This window comes from Cygnus olor, chromosome 5 (genome assembly GCF_009769625.2).
Source record: "Cygnus olor isolate bCygOlo1 chromosome 5, bCygOlo1.pri.v2, whole genome shotgun sequence".
Lineage (NCBI taxonomy): Eukaryota > Metazoa > Chordata > Aves > Anseriformes > Anatidae > Cygnus > Cygnus olor.
The window spans coordinates 28,663,106-28,686,927 of record NC_049173.1 but is presented as its reverse complement, the minus strand read 5'-3'; the positions used below and the strand labels follow the sequence as shown (position 1 = coordinate 28,686,927).

Genomic DNA, 23,822 nt, shown 5'->3' with positions numbered 1-23,822 from the left:
CCTGATAGCTAAGCACATGTGTCCTACACATGCATGCTGAAAATTAAGTCAATTTGTTCCAAAACTGTCCCATTGCCCTGGTGGATGATTTGGCTGGGACACCCTTCTGAACCCCTCCGGACCAGCTACGGCACTTGGTGGAGGTGGGGACCAGGAGTGAACAGAAGCTGGCCTGGTTCCCCCATTACTGATGCTGAATATGTCCCCCGTTGTGAGCTTGCCATGGACTCATAAACCCTTTGTCTCTCAACCCTATTCACTCATGGGGCCTAACCAACGAAGCCAGAGGCTCACAAGGCACGTAGCTGCTAGCCCAGATTATCAGAATAATCCATCAGGTGGTGGCAATAGCCCAAATCCCATGCAGCTCCTGCCCGTTGATCCAAAGGATAACGGCAGGATCCCAAAGTCGCTCCCTCGCTACAGCACAGGACCCCAACACATCTTTTTTTTCTGCCCAAACCACGAACTTTTCCCAAAACAAACGTGGAGTTTGTGGCAGGGAGAGGAAGGAGCTGGCTGCAGACCGATAAGGCCTTTGGTAGCAGCACACTGAGCACCGGAGGTTATAAAGGAAAAAAAAAGATGCTCAAATCATGCCTGGGTGCTGGAGAGCTGGCGGCCGCAGCTGCAATCACTGCCACAAAGTTGGCATTGAAGCTTCCCTCAGGGAGCTTGGGTTTCCTGGAGGGTGTGGGGGTGTCACTGTTGCTTTTCTTTTCTTGCTTTCTTCCTTTTATTTTTTTCATGTGGAAAGTGGCAAACAACGAACAAAACTTCTCATGCACTCCAAAAATTGTATTAATGAACAATTTGGCTCAGAGCTAAGGTGGTCCTGTTTCTGGGATGCTTGTAGGCCTGAGCCATGTGCTTCCCCTGGCTCAGGCTGGAGGTTCACAGCCCCCATCTCCTACATCGCCCAGCTCCGGGCTGACACCCACTGCATCCAAGCCTGGCTGCCCCAGCAAAGTCCCCTCCATAACTCACCAGTGGGAAAGAATTTCAACCTTTGTCCACATATTCCTTTTTTTTTTTTTCCCCAAACAGCTCAGCAACAAAACCACAGAGATGGCACAGCACCAAGATAACAGAGCGTTTCCCCAGATTGTATGTCGGTTCAGATGTTGCATATTCCTCGTGCCATACTGCTGGCCCTACAGACCTTAAATTACCAGAATGTATTTCCAAGTTTCCCAGCAGTGTTACCAGCTCTTTATAAAGAGGCTGTTATGAAAGTAAAACTAATTTGCACAGTAAGGGCACACGGGTGCATGTGTCACACACGGGTAAGGAGTGCAGGTGCTGCGGCTCAGGCTGGGGATTTCCCTCTCTTGGAGGAGGGTTAAGGTCAACCTTTCTGCAGGGCACTACGCTAACACAGATTTGTTTACCCAAAAGGCAAGCCTGTGAAGCAGCTACCTAACTTACAAAGACTGGGGAAAGCTTAAAATCAGGGCCTAAAAAGAGGTGAAGAAGAAAAACAGGCCTGAAAGACCAAAAAACCCTGCCCCTTCCCCCAAGAGTGGCCATTTAAATGTGCTTTCACAATTGCATTTTGGAGCAGAGTAAAGCAGCAGAGACTGGAGATGCTTGCGGTGTTTTTCCTCCATCTGCTGGGCTTTTTTTTTCCCTCTCCCCTCTTTTTGACACTGTTTCTAAAAGTCAGTGTCGAGTTTGTGGGTTTCAGCACAGCCGACACCTACGGTGTGACTCACCAGGGCCCATTAAAGCAAGGGCATGGCTGAGCTGCCTCCCAGCCCTTACCACGAGGATGCCAGGAGTCCTGTCCCTGTGTCTCCTAGCCAGCTTCTCCAGGGGAGATGCCCAGCAGCTCTTTGAGCAGCTCTGTGTTAGAAAAACCCCGGTTGTGCTTTCCAAAAAGCAGCGGTGGCCTTTGGCTACAAGAAGAGTGACGGTAAAGATGGTCGGGTATCACCTCCCCACCTTGTACACATGGCTAGAAAGCCTGCTATCAGGGCATGAAATAATTAACATCAATGCTGGCTCTACACACATCACACTGAGGACCTGCCCAGGGCCAGCAGATGTGGGGGAGCAGATGGGAGTCCCTCATCCTCCGGGGACCAAGGGGTCCCCAGCCACGCAGTGTGCTAGGCACGTGGGGTGGATGAGTTCTTGGCATAAGTACCTGGCAGTCCTCCCTCTGCCCTCCTCCAGCACAAAGATGATGGAAAAAGGTCTAGCTATATACCATGGAGATAAAATACGTGCTTTTTTATGAGGTATCCTGGTTAGCTGTTAATCACTGCCTCTTATTTTCTGTGCCAAGTATGAAAGAAATAGCCCACGTTTCCAATTTAGCTGCCATGCTGGAAAACAACAACAACAACAAACAAACAAAAAAAGCAGCATCACCAAAAGTCTTTAAGTAGAGATGCATGCAAAGAAATTGTACTGCACAGAAATTCACCCTGCAGGAGGCTAATAGTCCCACATAACATGTGGATGACTGCTTAGGCTAATAGTCCTAGTAACATCAGGATGACTTCCTAGGCAGCCAACAATCCTGTTTTTCCAAGGTGCTAAGGGCAGGCGGCCTGGTCTGCAGTGACAGGGAGCTCTGTCATCTCAGGGAGTTCCCCTCTAGTGACATTTAGCTGCAGGTCATTATCCAGTTTCTGGGTAGTGGGAGATCATTTGGGGAAACAGCAGAGCTCGCCCTGGAGGTGAAAGCAAATAGCAAGGGAGATGACTTGCTTCCTATTTTTTTTAATCTGCTTTCCCAGCCAAGGAGCAGAAGGCCAAGGGTGCACAGCACCAGGGATGCAGCCAGCACTTATATTTTCAGCAGAAAAAATAAATAACGTCAAGAATCTCACCCACGCAGCTAAAGAGTCATCTCCAGGAAATCTTTTTGGGGATATCCTGGTGCCTGCTCATCTGAAGGCAAACTGGAAAATTCCTGATCTGCAAATTCAGCCCAAGCCCCACGGCAGCAGGAGGGGGGTTATGTTTTGGGCAGGGGACAAGGCAAGCAGAAACCTGTAGCTGTGCCTGAAGTTTCTGTTTCTAATAAACTCAACAAACAGTGCCAGTCCATGCAGGCTGTCTCTCTGCTGTCTTTAAATATTTACATCAACGTGTCTGTGGCAATGGTCAGGTTATACAAAGAGGAGGAGGTGCTGGGGAAGCTCCTGGTGCTGCCGGCTGTCAGGGCTGGTTCTGATGCAGGTGGAGGAGCTGTTTCCAGAAGGCACCAGTGGTGAACAAGAGAGAGAAAGCAAACCCAAGCTGGTTTCCCAACCCAGCACTGACATTTCCTCTTCTTTCCCAGCATGTCCGAGAGGGCTGAGCTGGGCTTTGCTGCGAGACGTGATGCAGGAGAGTGAGAGCCCAGCCCAGCAGCACAGCGCAGGAACTGCTGTTGTGTCATCAATGTATAATTCATTAGCAGGTGAATAAAGGCTGGAATAGCTTGTTGCTGATGTAACGCGGCTAAAAAGAAAATGAACGTGTCTGCCAGCAAGCTGGTGTGCTTCAGGGTTAGACGACAGCGGCGTTTAGTGATGCTAAGAAGAGCAAGGGGGGGATTTGCCTTAGAAGGGTGCACACAAACTAAGGGAAGGCTACAGGCAGAGCCTGGGCAGAGCCCTCCTGCTAAATAAGTTTAGCAGAAATAGAGCTGCTTAGAAACACTGTTTTGCCTTGGCAGGAGATGGCTTCCTTACCACCCAAACTGCAGAGAAGTCCACCCAGGTTTGCAGATTATAAGGCTTCAGAAGGATTTGCTCAGCAGTATAGCTTGCTCTGGGCACAAATCAGGGTTGTACAACAAAGGGAAAGTTTCATTTCGGTGCAAACTGCTGCTGTCAATAGGGCAGCTCATATATATAGAGGCCAGACTGCCATTGCTCAGCTGACAATAGTAGAACTAATTGCTGGAGCTTAATTGGCAATTAATTGAAGCACAATTCAACAGTTAACTTTGCACCTCTGTTCTCCTGTTAACTTTATTATTTGTTTGTTTATTTATGTATTCATTTTGCATCACCTATGCCTAGATAACCAGGGATTTCTCTCCTATTGCAGTCTGAGCACTGAGGTGTGTACCACAACCAGGTTCCCCTCGTGTCAGCCCCAGGAAGGCTCATGGGGCCTGCAGGTGTTTTGGTTGCAGGGTTTGCATCCCTGCTGTTCAGCTCCGTGCTTTATCCTGACAAAACCACTCTCTCGCTCTGCTCAGCACCGGGTAAATCTCTGCAGCACTTACAAATTGCTTCCTGGGGTTTTGCTTTCATTGTGCAAGAGCTGTAATTTTGCCCATAGCAAGCAGCAAATTCGGGACTTGTAAGTGCAAGCACACTGACTGCAGGGCAGAGAGTGTTTTTTTTTTCTCTTGCTGTTGGTGCAGCTATTAAAAAACCTTTGACACCTGCCCTCCTCACAGCTTCCACCAAAGCATTCCTGGATGGTGCCATTTTTCCAGCTGTGAACAAAATGATAACGCTGCACTTCCGTGCAGTAAGTTTTGACCACAATTTCTAAAAACAAGGAATTGAAGGTGTCTGCTTTCCTGCTCCTTGGTCTCCCTTCCTATCCCTCATCCCATGCTAGGGAAGTCCAAGTGGGTACTTCTACCCCCGGGACAAGAAATTGCACACTTGCAGTCTGTGTCTCATTGGGCAGAACTGACTGCTCTCTAGGCACTTACTTCCCTTGTGCAATGGCTCAGTGCTTGTCATGTTCTCCCTGCTGCCACCATGGCAGAAGTCATTACAGAGGTGTGGAAGCAGCGGTGATGTTCATTCACGCCTTCAGGCAAGTGCTGGCCACTTGCTGCTCCTCCTGATGAAGTTTTGGGGAAGGGGATACTGCAGCCTTTCAGGCTTCTTTATCATGCATGCGCTCCTCCCATCCATAATCATCCCTTCACATTAAAAATGGGCCTGGAGTGGGCTGTTAGTGGTCACGGTGGTAAAGTTTTAACAGAGATCTTTCCTACTAGGCTTTGGAGTTGATGAGGTAGCCCCTCCTGGTAAAACTGCATTATTTGCTCAATCCCCTGTTTTTGTTTTTGTTTTGTTTTGTTGTACAGCAGAACTTCATCAGCTGTCCAGCCAGCAGAGAGCAGTGGACAAGGCCTGACTACCTGGAATTTAAAAGAGAAGCAAAGCCCAAAATAAAACCAAGAACCTTTCTGCCAGGTGGCAAGGGAAACCTTAGCAAGTTCTTTTATAGAAATACCTTGCTCTTTCCTTATTGCCTCAATATGTCCTTAGGCTTTTTTCCTTGCCCATGCTTGCATTACTGCAGAGGTGGCTGAGGGGCAGATGAGGATGGTGACAAACACGAGAGGATGGGTGGTTCTGCCAGGCAGGTTCCTTGTGGAGGAACAACATGGTCATCTCCATCTTCAGTACTAAGGCAAGTGCCAGCTGCACAGGGAATATCTCCTCCGAGCACTGAAAGACTTACTGACAGCAGCCCATTATACAACTGAGCACAACTGTATGCTTCATGCTGAAAAATAGAAGGAATGACAGCCTTCTGCAAGAATTTCCTTTTTATTGAAGCAAGCAGGAGTCACGTGAGCTGCCAGCTGGCCTGAGGAATGACAGCAGCAGTAACCTGGACAATAAGAGCCAGAGCTCACAATGGAGATTGTCTCTCTCTGGAGAGCGATGCACTTCAGAAAACATATTGTATATACACATGCATGTATCTGAATCGCTTCCCACTACTAGCAAGTGGCTACATTTGCACGTGCAGCTGCTAGGCGAAGCATATTACCTCTAAATCCCTGCTAGACCGAGGCGTGTTGGTGGCTGTCAGGAGGTAGCTGGTGATACTCTGGATCACTTTGAACTTGATCCTGCTTCCAAAGTCAGCGGTGAAGCTCCTCTCATGCCAAGGGAGCGGGATTAGGAGCGACAGCTCTCCTCCCTCAACGCCTTTCCTTCCACTGCAAGATATTTGCAACCATGCTAGAAGGCTAACCAGGCGACGGAAGATTCTGTAAGCTGTACTGCTGTTTTCACGTGTGTAGCAGTCCTGAATATCAGCATGGGGCTTTCCTCTTTTATCTCATTGAGATTATCTCATTTTATTCAATCAAGACAATCCCAATTGCCACTTACTCTTTTTTTGTGGCTAAAAGCCACAATGAAGGAGAGGGCTGAAAGCTGGTGTTTGTTCAGACAGACATATTCCATAGCCACAGTTCACAACAGATTTTCCAGCTACATCTATTGCAGTGATGGTTTTCAGCTCAGAAGCAGCTCTGTCTCCTTGCAATGAGGGCAAAGCACACCGGGAAGCCATCATTTTAGCAAGGCTGAGAAGCTGAGATCTTCAGCTGGTTGAGGCTTTTCAGATTTCTGCTTATTGTTGATAAGGAGATGTAAAGAGGAAGTGGACATTGTCTTGTTTGACCTGGCTGGGGATCAGTCCGCTTCTCTCAGATTTAAACACGAGCCCTGTATATGTTTAATATCAAAGCCTTTTTGTATTCCACAGCAGTGTGGTAGGTCATTGAAGCTAGAGAAACACAAAGTTAAGGCAGTGTGGTTGAATGTGCTGGTATGAAATCAGCGCAGCACCTAGGAGGTTGACCAAATCCTAACAATTTTAAAAATGATGCATATCACATCAAAAAGGGGAGTAACAGAGGGATGTGTCCTTATTCTGGCTGGTTGTTTCAAAACACAGGCACTACTCCCCCCCCCAGTTTCCACCCCGAGCTCCAACAATACTTTAATATAGGGAAAAAAAGAGTTAGTGGTGGTTGGATACCTACATACTCCAGGGATAACTCAAAACCTGCCCAAAGTCAATAATTAGCAGTGTTCCAGTTAGGAGAGCACATTTCCCTTCAGCGGTGCCACACTGTGTCCATGTATTTGCTGATAGTGAACCAGTCCCAGGCTACGGTCCAAAGCTATCACCCTAGAAATGTCACATCTTTTGGGGTCACACAGAACAGTGCAAGAAAAGTTCGGTTTAGCAACGTGATTCTGGCTGGGCTTTCCTTTCTGGATGTATCCAAAGGTGTGTGTGTCCTACTTGTGGAGCTACACCCTGCACTGCACCTGGCGAGGCGATCTGCATTTCCGAGCCCAGTTGCGCCTTGGTCCTCATCCATTTTCAGTGAAGGTGCCCTTCCACAGAGTGTCACCCGGGCCGATCAGCTCAGGAATGCACAAGGGCGAGTGATGCAGGAGGGGGAAACGTGCAACATGAGCAGTGGTGACGCCCATCCCTCCACCTGTCCCCACACAGTGCCATCTCAGGGGATTTTGGGGAGGTCTTCAGGAATCTTCCTGCACCAAGAGCTTGCTCTACCTGGTAGGGAAGCCCAGGAGATGAGTTTCTACCTTGCCCGCAGGATGTATTTGCCTTTCCGGTCCAGGTTGTTGCTGAAGTGGATGGAGAACCAGAGGAATGAAGTCAGAACCATCCCGTAAACCTAAAAGTAAATAAATGAAATGGGCAAACAGTTAAATACTGAACTAATGATGATGCTCCCTCTGCATAAATAAGGGATTATAAGAGTTGCCTGCTAGTCTGCTTGGCACTTCCGAACTTGTTATGTATGAAAATATCAAATTTTTCTTGAAGGAGCTGTTTTACACTAAAATGGTGAACACCAATTCCAACATGAGATAGGGGGGAAAAAAACATGTGGTTAAAGCATCTGATTGGAATTAGCACAGCATGGCTCAAACTCTGTGCTAAAAATATCCAAAAGTGAGAAGAAGCCAGGAAATTCAGACTTCAAACTCCTGCCACAAAACATTCCTCCACGCAAACATACATCTCTCATAATAGCCTTTTGTATAAATAACAGAGAAAAAAACCTTCATGCTTTGTTTGGAGTTAAAAAAAAATCAACAAAAACCAAAAGGCCACCACGTGCACGCTGCGAGGACAGTATGCTTCCTTTGTACTGCAGCTTTCTGATGGGTCCATCACCCTGAGCAGTGGTGGCTGGTCACGTATCAAGATTTACACAGGCAACTTATCAAAGGTGAGGATGCTGGGGGAAGAGTAACGAGGGCTGCAAAGCCCTCTGAAAGCTTGCCTTATTGTGCAAGCTGAGCGCAGCTCGATGGAGGCACATCTGTGCACGTCGCGGTGCTGGCCGGAGGGACAGGGACACGAGAGCAGCTGTACCAGCCACCAGGTTTTCCTTTGCATCCTGCCATCACAATAGCCAACCTTGCAGTGAGACTTCCTGTAATGTACACTTCAAAGACTTTCTTGCATTATCTGGCTATAGCATCAAGTTACAGGGAAAAAATATAGAAGTGCTCCTGCTTTTGTCTGGGTAGTGAAATTTCTTCTACAGCCAAGGAAAGTTAGGAAGTGACACCAAATATCCATATGTGGCTTTGCGTTACGCATCAGCTACATGTCCCAAAGATTTTCTGAGCAAGAGCTCAGCTGCACTAAGATCCAATGAAGCTTTAATGCTAAAATTCTGTCTGCAAGTACGTAATTTCATCTAAGTAGAAATATACCTCTGCCATTGCCTGATGGCTTTCCACATTTACTACGAGCAGTACAAAAAAATCTTTGTTCCTCTGGCTTTTCTTGAGATAGGGAAAAATCTTCTAACCCATATTGTGCTGAGGTGGACACAAGCACTGAAAAAATCCCTAAACACACACTGGTTGGGAAAACTGTCCCTGTCTGGGGAGCAGTGTGGAGATATCAGAGCAGACCAAACCTAATTTCATGGTTAAGAAACAAAGCTTGTACTCTTCTCTGGCATGTTTCAATACACGTGCAGGGCCTAGTATAGGGGTAATTACAGTGGGTGGACCTAGGAGCAGGCTTGTTTTAATCAGGGGCACTCTCCAGCTTCCAATGAACTGTCCCCACGCAGTCACTGAGCAAGCACCCTCACTGCCTTCTGCAGTAGGAGCATGTCCTTTTGTGCAGCATTTCAGGTTTTCCTTCATCAGAGAGGCACTGAGCTGCCTGGCAGATGGAGCGTGGTGGGCCTCCTACCCACCCTGCAAGCCCTACGCCAGGTGACATCTCCTCTAGCTTGCAGGGGAGGACACGCCGAAACATCTGCAAGGATAAAATGCAGACACCTCTCCCCATTCCTTGCTGACATGATGAGTTTGGGGCAGAAAAACTACTCACCAAGACTATTTATTTCCTAATTTCCAAGGTGGAGTCCACCACCACTTGTTTCCCTGCTACCGATCTCCAAAATCATCTCAAACCCTTGCATCCTGGGGCTAATTCAGAATGTGATTCCCTTGCCTCTCAGTGCCAGACACAAGAAGGAATAGGTGCAGTTACCGTGAAGCAGATGGTGATGCCCAGGAGCGTGGAGACAAGGTCCATGTGCTTCTTCAGGAAGCCCTGGATCTCTCGTAGGCAGTCCTAGGAAGAGAGAGACACCCCTTGCAGCACAGCAGGAGCTTAGGAGGCATCCGTCCCCCTAATAGCACTTGCTGTGACCCCAAGTAGAAAGAGAGGGATCATAGATAGAATATCCGAGTTGGAAGGGACCCACAAGGATCATCAAGTCCAACTCCCAGGTCCCCAAAGGACCACCAGGGATGCAACATTGCACTGCAAGACAAACACATGCAGTATATTTTCCATCACTACAACGTGCCTATGATTTTCTTACCACGATGCATTTCGGAGTGTAGAGGATGTGTGCATGCACAGGTAAGTGTGGTCATACACAAATGTTCCCCACCCCAATGGAAAATGGACGGGGTGAAGTGAAAAGATGGAAAAGCAGAGTATGCCATAATGCTGCTTGTGTTCCCCAAAGGTACTAGCAAACAGCTCCATACTGCAAGGTGTCACCAGCATTAATATATATGAGCGGTAAGCATGCCAGCAACCCCACTGAAATTCAGTGGGTGCTAGCCAAGAGAGCCATTTCAGAAATGCAAAAGCCTGCCCTTGATTAAGTGATTTGCAGAGCGAGGTAGAAGTGCTCACAGCCCCACAACATCAGTGCCAGAGCAAATGCACTGCAGCTACCAAATGCTGCAGGTTCCCAACTGCAAGTCACATCCTCACATCCTCCTCTCTGCTAAATTCAAACCATTAGCAGAGGTGAACAAACACCCACACATGGTGACCAGGTCTGCTTTCATCTTCCTTCCTCTTCTCTGAGCTGCTGCCTGCCCCCACTTTGAGATTGGTTTTTCCAGGAGGTGGCTGGAAACCAGGGGTTGAGGCGTGCTTCTGCATCACAGGGCTGCGTTAGCCTCTGATGTAACACCGATGTTTCTGCATAGCTGTAGCAACATGGTTTTGTTTTACCTAGAGACAATGTATGGTATGACGCTTGCAGCTTCAGCTACACCAACTGATTTGGTTACTTCCATAGAAAAAAGCACACAAGAGATTTGCTCGGAGTATGAAGATTGCATTACACCTTCACTGCATACACAGTCCAGTACTGGTGACTTTTCCATCACTTCACTGGAATGCTGCACAGGAGAGGAATCCAGTCTACACGGTGCAGCTACTGCTGGACAACATTATCCTGCTTTATGAGTTTCTCCTTTTAAGTTTTAATACCTGACTAATGCCCACAGAAGAGGGAAATAGAGTCATTGTGTGCACCTTCAACATTTGCTGTTAGCAGAACACTTTTTAGGTCTCAGAAGCTAGAACCACACGGACAAGCCCGATAGCTTTTTGAGGTCAGACACATGCCTGTGGTATCACATCATCCCCACACAGGTAGAAGATATAGAGAAGGCTGGAGAGAAGCAACAGGCTGCAAAAACAAGCATTTTGGAGGCTTTCTCGGGCTGCAAAGCAAACCGCACCTAGAGATACCTTCCCGTTTCTGGTTAAAACAAAAAAAGAAACAAAAACCAACCTAACCTACAGGAACCAAACCACAAAAAGGCCATAACTCTGGCTTAAGTCTTAAAAAACAGTAAGATTTTAAGCAGCACAGTGATGCTGGTGGGGTAGAAGAAGCTTTGTGCTTACCTGTCTGGCAGCCTGTGCCTGACCGGGAGGACACGTCTTGTGCTCAACGGCAGCTGTGTCCCCAAATGGGGAGCGCTTCCCACAGCACAGGAACTGGAAGAGAGGGACAGGGCTTCATGGAAGGAAAGGACCAAAGCGGGTAGGCATGCAATCGATAATTGCTGTGATGGAAGTTAAACTCCGGGAAAAATAAAAAAACAAAAAACAAAAAAACAAGGACTGTTTCTTCATCAATTAAAGTGGCTAAAATAAGCACATGATGAAGTTGGGTGGTTCTCCTTGCCAAGGGTGGCTTTGGACATGCTGCTCCACAACCCTGCAGCAAGCACTGATGCTCTTGGTCACAGCTTTAAGGCCACTACTGTCATAGTAATGAGAAACATTTGCCCTTTTCTGCGTTTTGAGATGCCTGGATGAAAGCAGCTTTGGAAAGCGCTTGTTACAACAAATTAAGAAAACAGAGGAAGCTGTATGGGAGAAGCCTGGAAACAAGTGAGCAGACCTGACCTTCCCACCCAGCCCCGCTGCAGGCCACAAGCTCACTGCCCAAGCAGGTCCAGATGCAGGAGGAGATGCACAGCAAAGGGCCGGCTGAGACAGGCAATATGTACCAGCTATGGCACGAAAACTTTGAAGATTTCATACCAGAGAGATGCTCAAGTAGGTGACCCTTGGATAATCCAGGTGGGAAGGGGAAGGGGAAAGACTTCATAGCTGGCTGGAGCCTCTGCTTCCCAAGATAAAACGGTTTTATAGCATTTGCAAAGCATAGCCAGGCACCAGCCACAGCTTGCTGAAACCAATGGTAAGATGCTCCAGGGCAAGGCTGTCTGTGAAGGCTGGAAGATACTTACTGCTTCGTGGATGGCAGTCAGCTCGTGCCTCCTGAAGCTGGAGATGTTCCTCCTCACCTCCTCATACACAAGGTCGTACACGTCCATCATGCGGTCTTCCACCTGCAATAGAAGCAGATGTCTGTACAGGTCTCTCCCAGGTATATAGCAAGACAAGTCATGCAGCTACTGAACTGCTGCCACATAGCAGCAGCTGCTGTACGACCCACCACGCACCAAGGGGCACCCACAACATGGTGAGTGCCACCATGAGCTGTGATGCTGTAAGTGTACCACTTTCTGCTACATGTCACGTCAAGGTCTCACCTGCTGATGGCTGGAGCTTCTGGCCAGTTTGGGAGTCAGTGTCAAAGAAGAACAGGGGTGCCTATGACCTATGTGCCTCCAAGTCCCCTCATGTCCTGCCAGGCAGGGATGACACCACCTCCTCGTTCTGACAAGGGACTGCGAGGACAAGTATTGAGTATGCTCAAATACAAAGGCAAGAGCTCCTCAGATGGGTAGTGTCATCCCAGTGACAGAGGATTTCCTCTGAACTGAGCCAGAAGTAGTAACGGGGTGACTCAGCGGTGAATCAAATCCTAAATATTTACTAAAAGTGTGAGAACTCACAGCTTGACAAATCCCAGCCCACTCCTGCTTGGGTTTCAATGGAAAAATATGACAATTACATTTAGTGCCTGGAGTGAAAAAAAAAAAAAAATTAAAAACCAAACACAACAAAACATCTATTTCTTCCATTCATTTTCCCTTGCTTCCATATCTACGTTAATTTGAGTGGGTCTGAAGGCAATGCTTGGCTTTCGGAGCAGAAAGTCAATCTGCGAGACAGACAGAGTGGAGTGGGTGGCTGCATGGGGAGGAACGAGGGCTCTTGGAGCAAAGCCACCATTCAGAGAGGCTTTTCAGTTAAGTCTTAAGGGGCTGCACTAGAAATTACTCTAGGGAAAAAAATTACAGCACTGCGTGCCAGCCCCTGAACATCCCAGGAGTGAAGGCAGGGCTGTTTGAGGTGATTTATAGCCATTACTGCAATATTGTTCTGTCCCACGTAGTTGTCCAAAAGGCAATGACTGACAAGGAAGGGGAGAGAAGGAGGCTGAGGAAATTACGAGATTACTTGCATCAGACTCAGCTCCATGTCACCAGGGATAAATTTAAGCACCATGTCCTTAGGAGATATTCCAAAGCTATTGACAGGAATAGCAATGGGGAGGGTTGGAGGTTTCTAAGCATGACCACGCACCTGCATGTCCACCAGAGCTAGCAGGTGATGAGCCATAATCCCACCATCAGATCTGGGGTTGCTTAAACTGCAGCAAAGCCTCCATCCCTTGGGATGCTTGGCAACCAGATGGTGAGGCAGGAGCAATCCAGTGTCTTTAATGAGAGAGCTCCAGTGATGGGCAGGGCACAGAGACGCTGAGCCGAGGTCTGTCAGACCTTAATGTCAAGGTCCACACCACTGAGCTGTCCCACACGGGTGAGGAGGAAGGGCAGGCACCAGAGTAAAATGAGATTACTGGTGGATGTGTGCACCATCCTGCTTCTGAGCAAATCTTAAACCCCAATAAAAAGCAAAACATCTAAACTTTTCTAACTTCTGGTGGGCCATGAAGCAGCTTTCCAGCAGCAGCAATTAAATAAACGGATTCAGTAAAAAAGTTTCCATTTCCACTGAAGAATTGGATTGAGAATAATGAAAAATAATAATATTTCAGCCTCCTCTTGTGGCCTTGTGTTGCTGAGAAAGGAACAGGAGCCGAGCAGCCTGCTTCTTAACCCACAAGGTTATCAGCTGCTTATGAATATCCCAACTCCCATCTAGGTTGCAGGAATACAACTACTCTGTGTTATAACTACATACATACAGATCAAGGGAAGTTAACAGTGCTACATGTGCAATTTTGCCTTTTCATATTTACTATTACATCCAGACGCTGAGTTTCCCCTTAAGAGGCCTACATTTGGATTTTATTTACTTTTTTTTTCTTTCCCCAAGAGGGTTCAACTGACTTGATAGCACAGGTTCAAGGTCAGGCTAGATGGGGCTGGGGGCAGCCTGGGCTGGTGGGAGGTATCCTGCCCATGGCACGGGGTTGGAATTAGATGATTTTTAAGGTCCCTTCCAACCCAAACTGTTCTGTGATTGTACACAGTGTCTACTGTAAATAGCATGTACTCTCCCCTGTAGCATCTGTGCAGTGAGCAGTGCAGCTGCGCACAGTACTTCACAGAAAGCAATCTGATAAAAGCCATTCCCAAAGAGACTTCTTATTTTAGGAGCCCCACAATGATGCCAAGCGTTTTCACCAAGGCTGTTTGAAGGAAGGGGGGCGATGGGAGAGGACTGAAGAAACAAGATTCCCATAAAAAAGACTATGGCAGAAAACTATTCCTACCCTAAGAAACAACAAGGGAGGAATCCGCCAGCAGACACTCTTCACAGTCGTCTCAACTACAGCAGTGGTGGTGATGATGATGAGGGAAGTGTAATCTCCAGACACATTAAGACTACTGGAGACTTAAATTACACAGTGTTTCTGAGCTCACTTAGGAACTGGATTCTTAGTTATTTACTGATTTTTCATTTTCCCAAGCAGCCTCCAAGAAGTTAAAGCACAAAGGATTAAATGGAAAATGTTTTATAGCAATAATTTCCTTTTAGGATGTGTGTCTAGGCAAGCCTGAGAGTACAATTTGCTGATTAGTTGTTCTCAGCACTTCTATCTAGCAATTACATCTAGCATTTATATCCAGCTATTATCTGAATACACTATTCAGATCATAGTAAGGGAACATCAAAGTACAAAGCTTTTTTTTTTTTTTTAAACTGATTTTACTGGAGTTCCTCCATATCATCTTCCTGATTTTTGCTAGAAACATTTGATTCTGGAGGGGAAAGTTGCTGTCTTCAAGCAACATAGAAATTTGTTTGCAAAGATTACTGCAGAGAGCTTTCCAGTTTAAATATTTCAGTGGTGGATGTAAAGTCCTAAACCTCCGTATATCAGGGGCTGTTCCTTCTGTGCAGGAAACTGTGCCATGGAGCATATAAGGGGGCTGGTTTAACAAGAGGAGACAGCAAAAGGTTGCACTAATGAGCCATCATCCTAGCAACTTTTCTGCCCGAGATGGGGTTATATTTGTGCTCAGAGCTGCAGCCAAACTCTGAAACACCAGCCATGCATGGCAGCATCTACCCAGGCCAAAAGGGCATGAAGCCTCATGCATGCCTAATGATGTAACAAAAATTAAAAACTGAAAGCATGAGAGAGTCACCAGATGGTTTCATGACCTAGCCTTTTTTGCAATAGGGCTTATTTTGTTCACGATGCACAAATTCATCCCTAAAGTTTCCTGGGAGCTGGGACGTAGCACAGTGAAGAGCTCGAGTACTTCTTTGCTCTGTACCAAATTGCCATCCTCAATAGATTCCCATCGCACACTCCACTGAAGGGCAACTTTCAGTCCATCACCTCAGAATAACTGCTTTTTTTTCCCCCCCGTTTCTTGCACCAAGTGTTGGAGGAAAAAAAAATCAGGGTGCTTTTTCTCCCATTTAAGCAACCGGATGCTTATTAAGTTTGAGTGGTTATGCTGAAACTGTCAATAACATGTTAAAAAAGCCACAGCTGTGCCTCATCCCGTAACTCAGGCAGCAGTTCGCATGTGATGGATGGATAGATGGATGGATGCAGCTACAGAAGAGAAGATCTGTCTGAGCTTCTCCTTGAGAGGTCTTATGCCCCCACTACACATTAGCACCACGATGGCCACGTGGATTTTCCTGTTCCCAGTGACATGCTGCTGATTTTTTGCATGGTTCAAAACTAGTTAGCATGCACACTGGGACCTGTTGCTGGAGGGGTATTTCTGGGCAAAGGTCTCCCTTGGAAGGAGAATGTACCTCCAGTGCTCATCAGTAAGAAAAAACAACAGGGAAAGCTGAAGATGGAGCATCAGCTGGACTTTGGCTTGACAAAAACCTCCAGGTTAAGTGGTATGGAGGTCACACCTTACACTAATTCTTTTCCTGGAAGAAGCTTGGCAAAATGTTCCAGCTCTAAATTAGTCAAATAATTGCTGTCTCCCATTTCTGTCTGCATTCCTTAATGAAACATTCATTTAGGGGTGATAGAGTTAGTGGATACAACAAATGGAAAAACACCACTGAGATTGATGTGGCTGACTCCAAGTGATTTAGTAGAATAGCATTTTTCACTTAAAGTAACAGAAAGAAGGAATTTTGAGATTGTTCATCATCTTCTAAATCCTTTATGCCCCCCAAGAAGCAGAATTTATGATTGCAAGAAGGCATTTACTCTATTGAAACCACTACTGTTCTTGCCCTTGGCTATTAGAAACTAAAATAAATTTCACTTGTTTCCTCCAAGAGAGAAATTCATGATTTTGCCTTGTTATTCACCAAAGAGATTTTTTTTTTCCCTGTAACTGTACTTGGAATGGATACGTGTGACAAGGAGATCAGTATCCAGATCTGATCCCTTTGCAAGCAAGAGATGTCAATGAACGCCCCTCTATATATACACTTCTCTAACAGCATGTCAGCTCCCTTCCTCACCTCTGCTTCAGGCTTCCTCAAGCCAGTCAATCCCAGCTGCAGAAATCCTGCCGGCACTAGAAAGCAGAGCAGCCTTGGAGCCCTCGCCTCCAAAACCTGCATAAGATCAGAAGGCGCTGCTCCCCCTCTGATGTCGGCAGTCACTGGAGACCACTGATGCAAAGAGAGCAGGGAGATCCAGATGAGACTTTTAGCCAAGTCATTTTCATGTTTTCTTCTGATATATACATATATATAATTTTGTATTATTGTAAATGTATTATTTTTTAAACTCATGGATTTTCCTTTCCTTCTCTTGCAGGTTTTGGGACAGGCACAGGCAGCCCCTGTCTTTTGGTACATCACTGAGGGTTATGCAAACAGAGAAGGGAGCAAAATCCATCATGAAATAACGAAGCAGGAGAAGCAAAGCCTTACAAAGCTATTTCTCTCTGATTCCAGCACTGCCTCCTGTTTTGAATCATTTGCACAAGGAACTGATGAAAGTGCTGACCTGTTTCACTGCTTCCCTCCCGCCTCAGTGCTGCCTTCCCAAAAGACAGATGCAGACAATGCTTCTCCAGGGGCACAAGCCAGCTTTGAACAGCACGGCTGGCCAAAGTGCTCCGGCAGCTGCCAGCTCCCATTTACAAGTGACTCATGCCTTCCTACAGCTCTGCTCGCTAAATGGAGGAACGCTGCCTGGAGTTAGCTGAGCACCAAACCACAAGCCAGGTCTCCCTACTTGTCACTGAAAACAGCAGATCACATATATGCCTTTATATACACACACACATATTTCTTTCTCCTTTCAGCTGCTATCTTACAAACCTCCTCCTCCTTTCTCACCCCCACAGCCCAAACCAGCAGCAGAAGTCCAGCAGGATGAGCAGGGCACATAGCATCCAGCCAGTGGGCAAGGGAACACCACAGCCTCTGTGCTTCTCAGATGAATCCAGGAGCATCAGTTTGTGCCTGTGGCAGGGTATGAGATGCTTCACAGAGAAGTCCAAAAAATAAAAATTAAAATTAAAAAAAAAAAAAAAATCAAAAACCAGTCAGGCAGTTAATAAACACCAAAAGGGTTTTTTCCCCTAAACCCTCCAGATCTGAGGCTGTACCTCCAATGAGTGACACCAGCATCAGTGTGTCAAGGTCCTCTTGTTTCCTTGACTTAGTATTTTTGTAAAGCAAGAGAAGTATTTCAGTCCACATTTTATAACAGAACTGCAAAACCAGTGTGTTGCCAAGGGCCCATACTCCTCCTTCATGCTTCCACAGTTCAGATGCTACACCCAACTATCAATGAACCTCCCAAAACTACCATCAAACCATCTCTTGCCCATAGCACGTGAAACCAGTGCCAGTCAAGACTGCTTTCCCAATAAAAACATAGACAATTGTTTTTTAAAAAATTATTTTTAACTTAAAAAAAAGTTGTATCAGCACTAGATCCGATCCCCTACGGCCACGTGAAGGTTGGACGTGCCACTTTGTGCTGGGGTGCTGAGGACCATCCGAGTGGCCTCAGGCACTGTGGCTGATGCTGGAGACAGCAGCCCCAGCTGTACCACAGGAAGCAGCGGCAACAGGGCCGTGTGGGTTCAGAGCCGGGTGGGTTCAGAGCCGGGGCAGCGATAAATTATAAAAAGCAAAAGGGCAAGCGCCTGAGCATCGCGTCAGACAAAGGAGAGCACTGTCTTGCTGAGGGAGCGGGGCATTTGTACGTGATGGGAACGCAAACGCTGGGAAAGATTCATGATATTTAAAAAAAGGAGGGAGGGTTTTCCCCCTATTTATTTATTTACTCCAATTTTGCATGCTTCAGAGACGGGAAAAACTCAGTGCTTATGTTAAAATGATTGTGCCTGGCAATATGAATAACATCAGGAGCAAGGAAGACATCAGATTGTTCACACTGTTTTAACAGCAAAATCCCTGCTTTTTGCAAAGGCTCTTGAAAGGCCCCTGTGAACAGCTGCAATCCTGTCCCAGCCCTGCTGATTCAGGAAGGAATCTGCCTGTGCGCTTTGGTTCTAGCTTCAGAAAGCACCTGAACACACCTCCAGCTTGTGTTTAAGTCCAACAGAAATCATGGACTTAATCTTGCATTAAAGCATTTCCTTAGGGTAAGACCATCACCCCAGACCAGACCCTGTAAGAGTTTACCCCAACATAAACAAGTACAAATGACAGAAACAAACGCCCTGGGAAAACAAACAAACAAAAAGATTTTGCTTGCCACCAGAAGAACCTCTACAACCTTACTTAAGGAATTACCTGGAAGCATTTCATCACTTCTTGCATAACTGCAGAAATGAGATGGATGTGCAAGGACAAGGCAAACTCTCTGAGTACGTGCAGTCCAGCACAACCCAAAGAGGCTGATGCCTTTCTGTGCACATGGAGGGAAAGCTGCTGGGGAAACCTCCTTCTGAAATCACCCAGCAACTTGAAAATTAAGAGATTGCCTCATCATTACAGCCAGTTCAAAGCCAAGCAACCTTTTCATCAAAAAGGACTCAGGAAATTGGGCCTGCACACCAGAAGTCGGGGCAGATAAACACCAATGCAGGAGGCACAAAGCAGCTGCTTATATTGTCATCTTCTGGCCACTCCACCCTCAGGACAGGATGCTGTGAGACGTTTTGGATACACCAGCATTTTTTTCCCTGGTACCTTGTGGCAAAGGGAACAGGTCCTCTGGTCCAAACCAGGAGAAGCCTGGCACAACCATTTGCACCAATGTTTAGTTTCAAATTTTCCCCCAAGTCAGGAAATCGTAAACTTACTTGGTTTTAAGCTAACATTGACCTGCTAACAAACCCCTGTAATTAAGAAGCTCCTTCTGCTGCAGAACTCCTTTTGAGCTGCAGCGATTTTATTTCTACTGATTCACCCTCCCGACCCCAACAGGCTCATGGGCCTGCTGGGAGCACATCCTAAGCTGCTGCAGAGAAAGGGAAAACCAGAACGTGATGTGACGTTGAAGCTCCTCTGGCCTTTTCTGCAGCAAAGCCCAGAACAAAACCTCAAACCCATTTTGTATTGGTTAGCAAGAGCATCAAAAGCCCTCCTTGTCTATTACAGCAGGGGCTGGGTAAGGCCACATGCTGCAGACAAAGTCAGATGCACGTTCAACGCTCTGATTTTGGACAAACTTTGTGTTTCGGGGGCTTCTTCGCTCATAACTCCGCCACCAACCTTGCTACTCATGAGCTGGGCCAGAGCAGGGACATTGTCTTCCTTTCTTCAGCAGTCAGCGTTGCCTGCTAATTACTGCTGATCCCTATTGATTTCATAGGAACTAAGCTGCATTGTACACATCGGAGAGACAGGTATAGGATCCAAGATATTATTCTGATTTATTTGTTCTTCCCCATTTCATTCACCATTTTGTGACCAAACCTACCAGACAGGCATACATTGGAAAAGGGAACATTATTTCTCAACAGTAATTTCTCTACTTTAATGCCAGCAGATGAATGCGAAGCATCCTCAGAAGACAGCCCAAAACCCAGTTATTGGCCATGTGGACAGGCCAATGGAGCAAAGGCTAACTACAGTGCTGAACAAAGGATTCAAGTTTTTGTGGCAAAGCACAATAAATCCCAGATTTGTGATTTTTGCACAGCTGGGATAAGCTGTTTTACAAATAAAAACTGGTGACACTGAGCCTGTCTGGAAAGTGGGTAACTTGAAATTAAAAAGCCGTGACAGATGTCTGAAAGAATTCAATCAGGAGGGATAGAAACTCTGAAAAGCAGAAGAGAATGGGAAATGAGAAAGATTCATGTTTTGTTTATAGTGCCGAGGTTCTATACAGTGAATATTTACAAATGAATTGTCTTTTTCTCCTGTCCTGCGTAGCTTCTCTGCAAGAAGTACTATAAATAGGTCTCTCAAGAGTCAAAGGCAAGAAGGGAATCTTGCTTTCATCATGTTCAAACAACACTTCTATCTACTGCCTCTTGAAAATAACCATCAAAACCATTTTTCAGCTGAAGATTGGGCTTTTCCACTCTACCTGGATGATTTTCAGGAAGAGGGTTCTGTTCTATAAAATTAATAAATAAATAAAAAAACTTTATTTATTTTTTGGATCAAGTGGAATAAAATACTGAGAGCATCTGCTGTGGATCAGGGGACAAGAAACTTCCCAGTTCCTACTTGCAGGAGGAGGAAAGGGCTCATCCCAACAGACTTACAAGATACTGGTGAATTTGACTGATTTCTCCCCATATTACCACTACTTCTGAAAACGCCAACATGCAGGAGGCTGTGTGAGGGCATCTGGTTTAGTTTCGCTCTTTACTTTAAGAAAATCAGACAAGCAAACTGCTCTATAATGAAACCTCTCAAGCCTTTTGAATCCCCCACCCCACTCAGCAGTCTGTACCACTGCACTGTCTGTCCTGGGGAGGCAGTCACATCTGGCCTTTCTTCCTCACTGGTGAGACAAGCTATCTTTCAAGCCAAGCCAAATTTCCATGTGTTTTGTAAGTGACGTTCCTATAATTAAATCTTTCCTCATTTTTAGTCCCTGCTTTTCTTTGCATTTTAGCAAGAAGAGAAACTCAAGGGGATCTCCAATGGTATTTTATTTTTTTCTGTTGTCAGAAATACTGCTGTTTTTCCATATCTGAAAAGTAAACATCTTGAAACAAAAACAAAAAACATTTTGTCTTGTGAAAACTATTTCTGTTTTGCTTAAAACAAAACAAAAAAAATGAGTACTAAAGCTAACCATAACACATGGGCGCATTTATGGGCAGGGCACTCAAAGCAAAAAACAGGATAATGATTTGAAATAAAAACAGATGTAGCGATTAAAACATTTACAGAGAAAGTCTTTAAATATTTTCAGCTAAGTGTTTTGTTGATTGGTATCGTTCTTTAAATATACTCAGCTAAATATTTTGTTAAATGGCACATACCCTTATTCATTCAATATACAACTTTTTCTTGTGGTCTTTTCACAGCCTATTTCACATTTTTGGAGCAAGAATATCTAAACAGCCTGTTCACATACTGCAATTTCCACAGACCACCCAGACACACTTTCTGGTGCCACTTCTCCTTTGGTAACACTGCTTCTGTTTAAAGCTCTCATTAGAAACCTGTGCAGAAGAAGGAGATGCCCTGCTTGAGGTCTCCCTTTTGTGTTGATTGCAAATTATTATTTCCATATTAAAATGCTAGTGTGAAAATAATGTATTCTCATAGTTTTGCCTGAATCCAAGGAAAATTTATACAGAGGCTGTAAGAGGACTCTTTGCTATGGATGTCTCAGCTCTGATGGACATTGCTTTAGCCAGGTAAGTGTGGGACCTTTGGGCACAGGTGGTGCTGCAATAGAGATGAACACTGCTGCTATGCCATCAGTATTCACCTGATGTTTTCAGAGCAGCTGGACAAATTCATGGAGGAAAAAAAAATCCAGAGGACATCACACACAAAAGAATCAGCAGCTCATCCCTAAGTGACAGGCTGTTGGCAGCTGGAAAGCATTGCTCCACGCATGCTGGGTTTTCGTGCTCCTGCCTTTCTGAGATCCGGTGCCTTTTGTCTGACCCTTATTGCAGAGGATCTTCAGCTCCTGGTCAGCTGTGGACAAGCTTTCTAGAGAGGCAGGAGCTTATCCCTTACTGCTTCCCAGATGTTGCCCTTTTGTCTTACAGCCCCACAGGGACAGGATTTTAACCTCCCCACAGGACACCAAACCATTACAACATGGAGTTCCTACGAGCTGTGTTCTGTGGGTCGAGTGTGAGCACAAAGAGGTGCAATTGCAGCAGCCTGAGCACAGACCAAGTCTCTGGGGTTTTGGTGGAACTATGCTCCACAAAAAAAAAAAGTTTTTTTTTTTTTTCAAATCCCAAATCTCTCTCTTTTTTTTGAGCATGGGTGGAATTAAGACCAAGAAGCAACAAATTCACCTGAATGGGAAGAGGAGTAAACATGTAAAGCAGATGAAAGGAAATGATATCGGCTCAGGAAAGAATTAAAAGTCTAGCCTTCCTGAAGTACTAAGCCCCATTTCTGCTTCCCCAGCAGCCAGCACCCTGCTGCCACGTACCTTAACTCCATCTCCCCAGCACCCTTCATCTCCAGCACCATCCAGCACACCAGCAGCGAGCTCTGGGGTAACAATTCAGAGACCTGAAAATCCAGCCTTGTGCAGTCTTCTCCTCTAGACCATGTAACCCAGCATGACATCAACCACAAATGCTGTTTTTCACACTAGCTATTTCACTGTACCACTGCTGCTGGTTAACAGGCACAGTTCCTGGGCGTTTCTCATGGATCTCACCAGAGACAGAGACAAGCCGAGCAGCCACAACCTTTGAACTGAGGCTTCCAGGTGAAGTTACCAGGAATTAGAGCTGGCTGGAAACTGCCCAATATTTGAGACAAAAATAATAATAATAATAATAATAATAAAACCTTTTCAAAAGCCAAGCACCTTATTTTTCAAAAAATGAAAACACCCAAAACTATTTAAAACAAGACATGCATTTCAATTTACCTTCAAGAGAAAATGTTTGTCCTGTCCAAGAATTTCTAGGGCCAGCACCCCACATTCCCTTCTCTCCCTTTAAATGACCTATTTCTTGCAGAGGAGGGGTGTAACACAACATGCATCCTATAGACCTTGATGAGGATGGCTTAATTACCACCAGCTGTCCCTTTTAAAGGAGAAATTGGTACAAAACCTGCATCTGATGAGAGGCTGCTGGCGTTTCCTAGCAGAGGAAGCTTACCTCTGTGCTGCGTGCGTACCTCCAGCAGGCAGCTGGTATCAGCCCGCAGAAGGCGAGAGCAAAGCAGAAAAAACCCTGAGGATAAAGAGAAAATTGTTATCAGTTACACTATGGGGAGAAGACATCCATGTGAAAACATGCTAGGAACATATTTAATGTGTTTGTTCAAGCAAGTTTGGTTAAAGTTAGAGCTAAGCATCGCTTTCTCTTGGTATGCTTCATAACTTGTAAGAAGTTAGATGCACAATAGCGTTGTGATTCTCCGTTGGGAACCCTCTGATTACAACGCGGCCATTTGAAGGAGTTGACCAAAAAAAGCACTCTGCTTCCTGTGGAGCAGTTAACCTAATCTGCCCAAATTCCTCTTAAAAACAGAAAAAGAGAGAGAAAATTATATTTACTTGTGCCTCTTCTGAAGCAGTAGCATGCACAAAAATAGCACCTCTCTCAAGGGATCCAATCCCCCACGTCTAAAAGTCAGTTGTGGGTTTCAAGGAGGGGAAAACTCATAAGTCCATAAATAAATAGTCCATAAAGAAGTGGGATGGAGAGCAACCAGTGTTGGGAAAGGAGCCGGACTTGCCCTTGGCCCGCATCTCAGCGCTGTCAGCTATGTCGGAGCTGCACGGCCACGTTGACCTGCTTAGACAAAAGGATGACAGAAATACAACCAAGGCCAGCAACTGACCCTGG

The 23,822-nt window shown here is 45.9% G+C and overlaps 1 protein-coding gene across 9 annotated transcripts in view; it reads right to left on the bottom strand.

Annotated features, from left to right (window-relative positions):
- Positions 1 to 1,020: 1,020 nt before the first annotated feature.
- Positions 1,021 to 23,822, bottom strand: part of TSPAN32 (tetraspanin 32) — a 35,225-nt gene continuing 12,423 nt past the window's right edge. For 5 of the 9 annotated variants that reach the window (XM_040557411.1, XM_040557410.1, XM_040557409.1 and 2 more), the window contains 5 exons: positions 23,130 to 23,204; positions 11,802 to 11,903; positions 10,948 to 11,040; positions 9,277 to 9,360; positions 1,021 to 7,426 (listed from right to left, as the gene is read on the bottom strand). In XM_040557411.1, the coding sequence (XP_040413345.1) occupies positions 7,331 to 7,426; positions 9,277 to 9,360; positions 10,948 to 11,040; positions 11,802 to 11,903; positions 23,130 to 23,204 (450 nt within the window). In that variant the 3' untranslated portion in view covers positions 1,021 to 7,330. Of the gene's footprint in view, positions 7,427 to 9,276; positions 9,361 to 10,947; positions 11,041 to 11,801; positions 11,904 to 16,386; positions 16,540 to 17,196; positions 17,361 to 23,129; positions 23,205 to 23,530; positions 23,572 to 23,822 lie in introns of those variants that run through there. The other 4 variants (XM_040557407.1, XM_040557414.1, XM_040557416.1 and 1 more) reach the window with 3 other exon arrangements.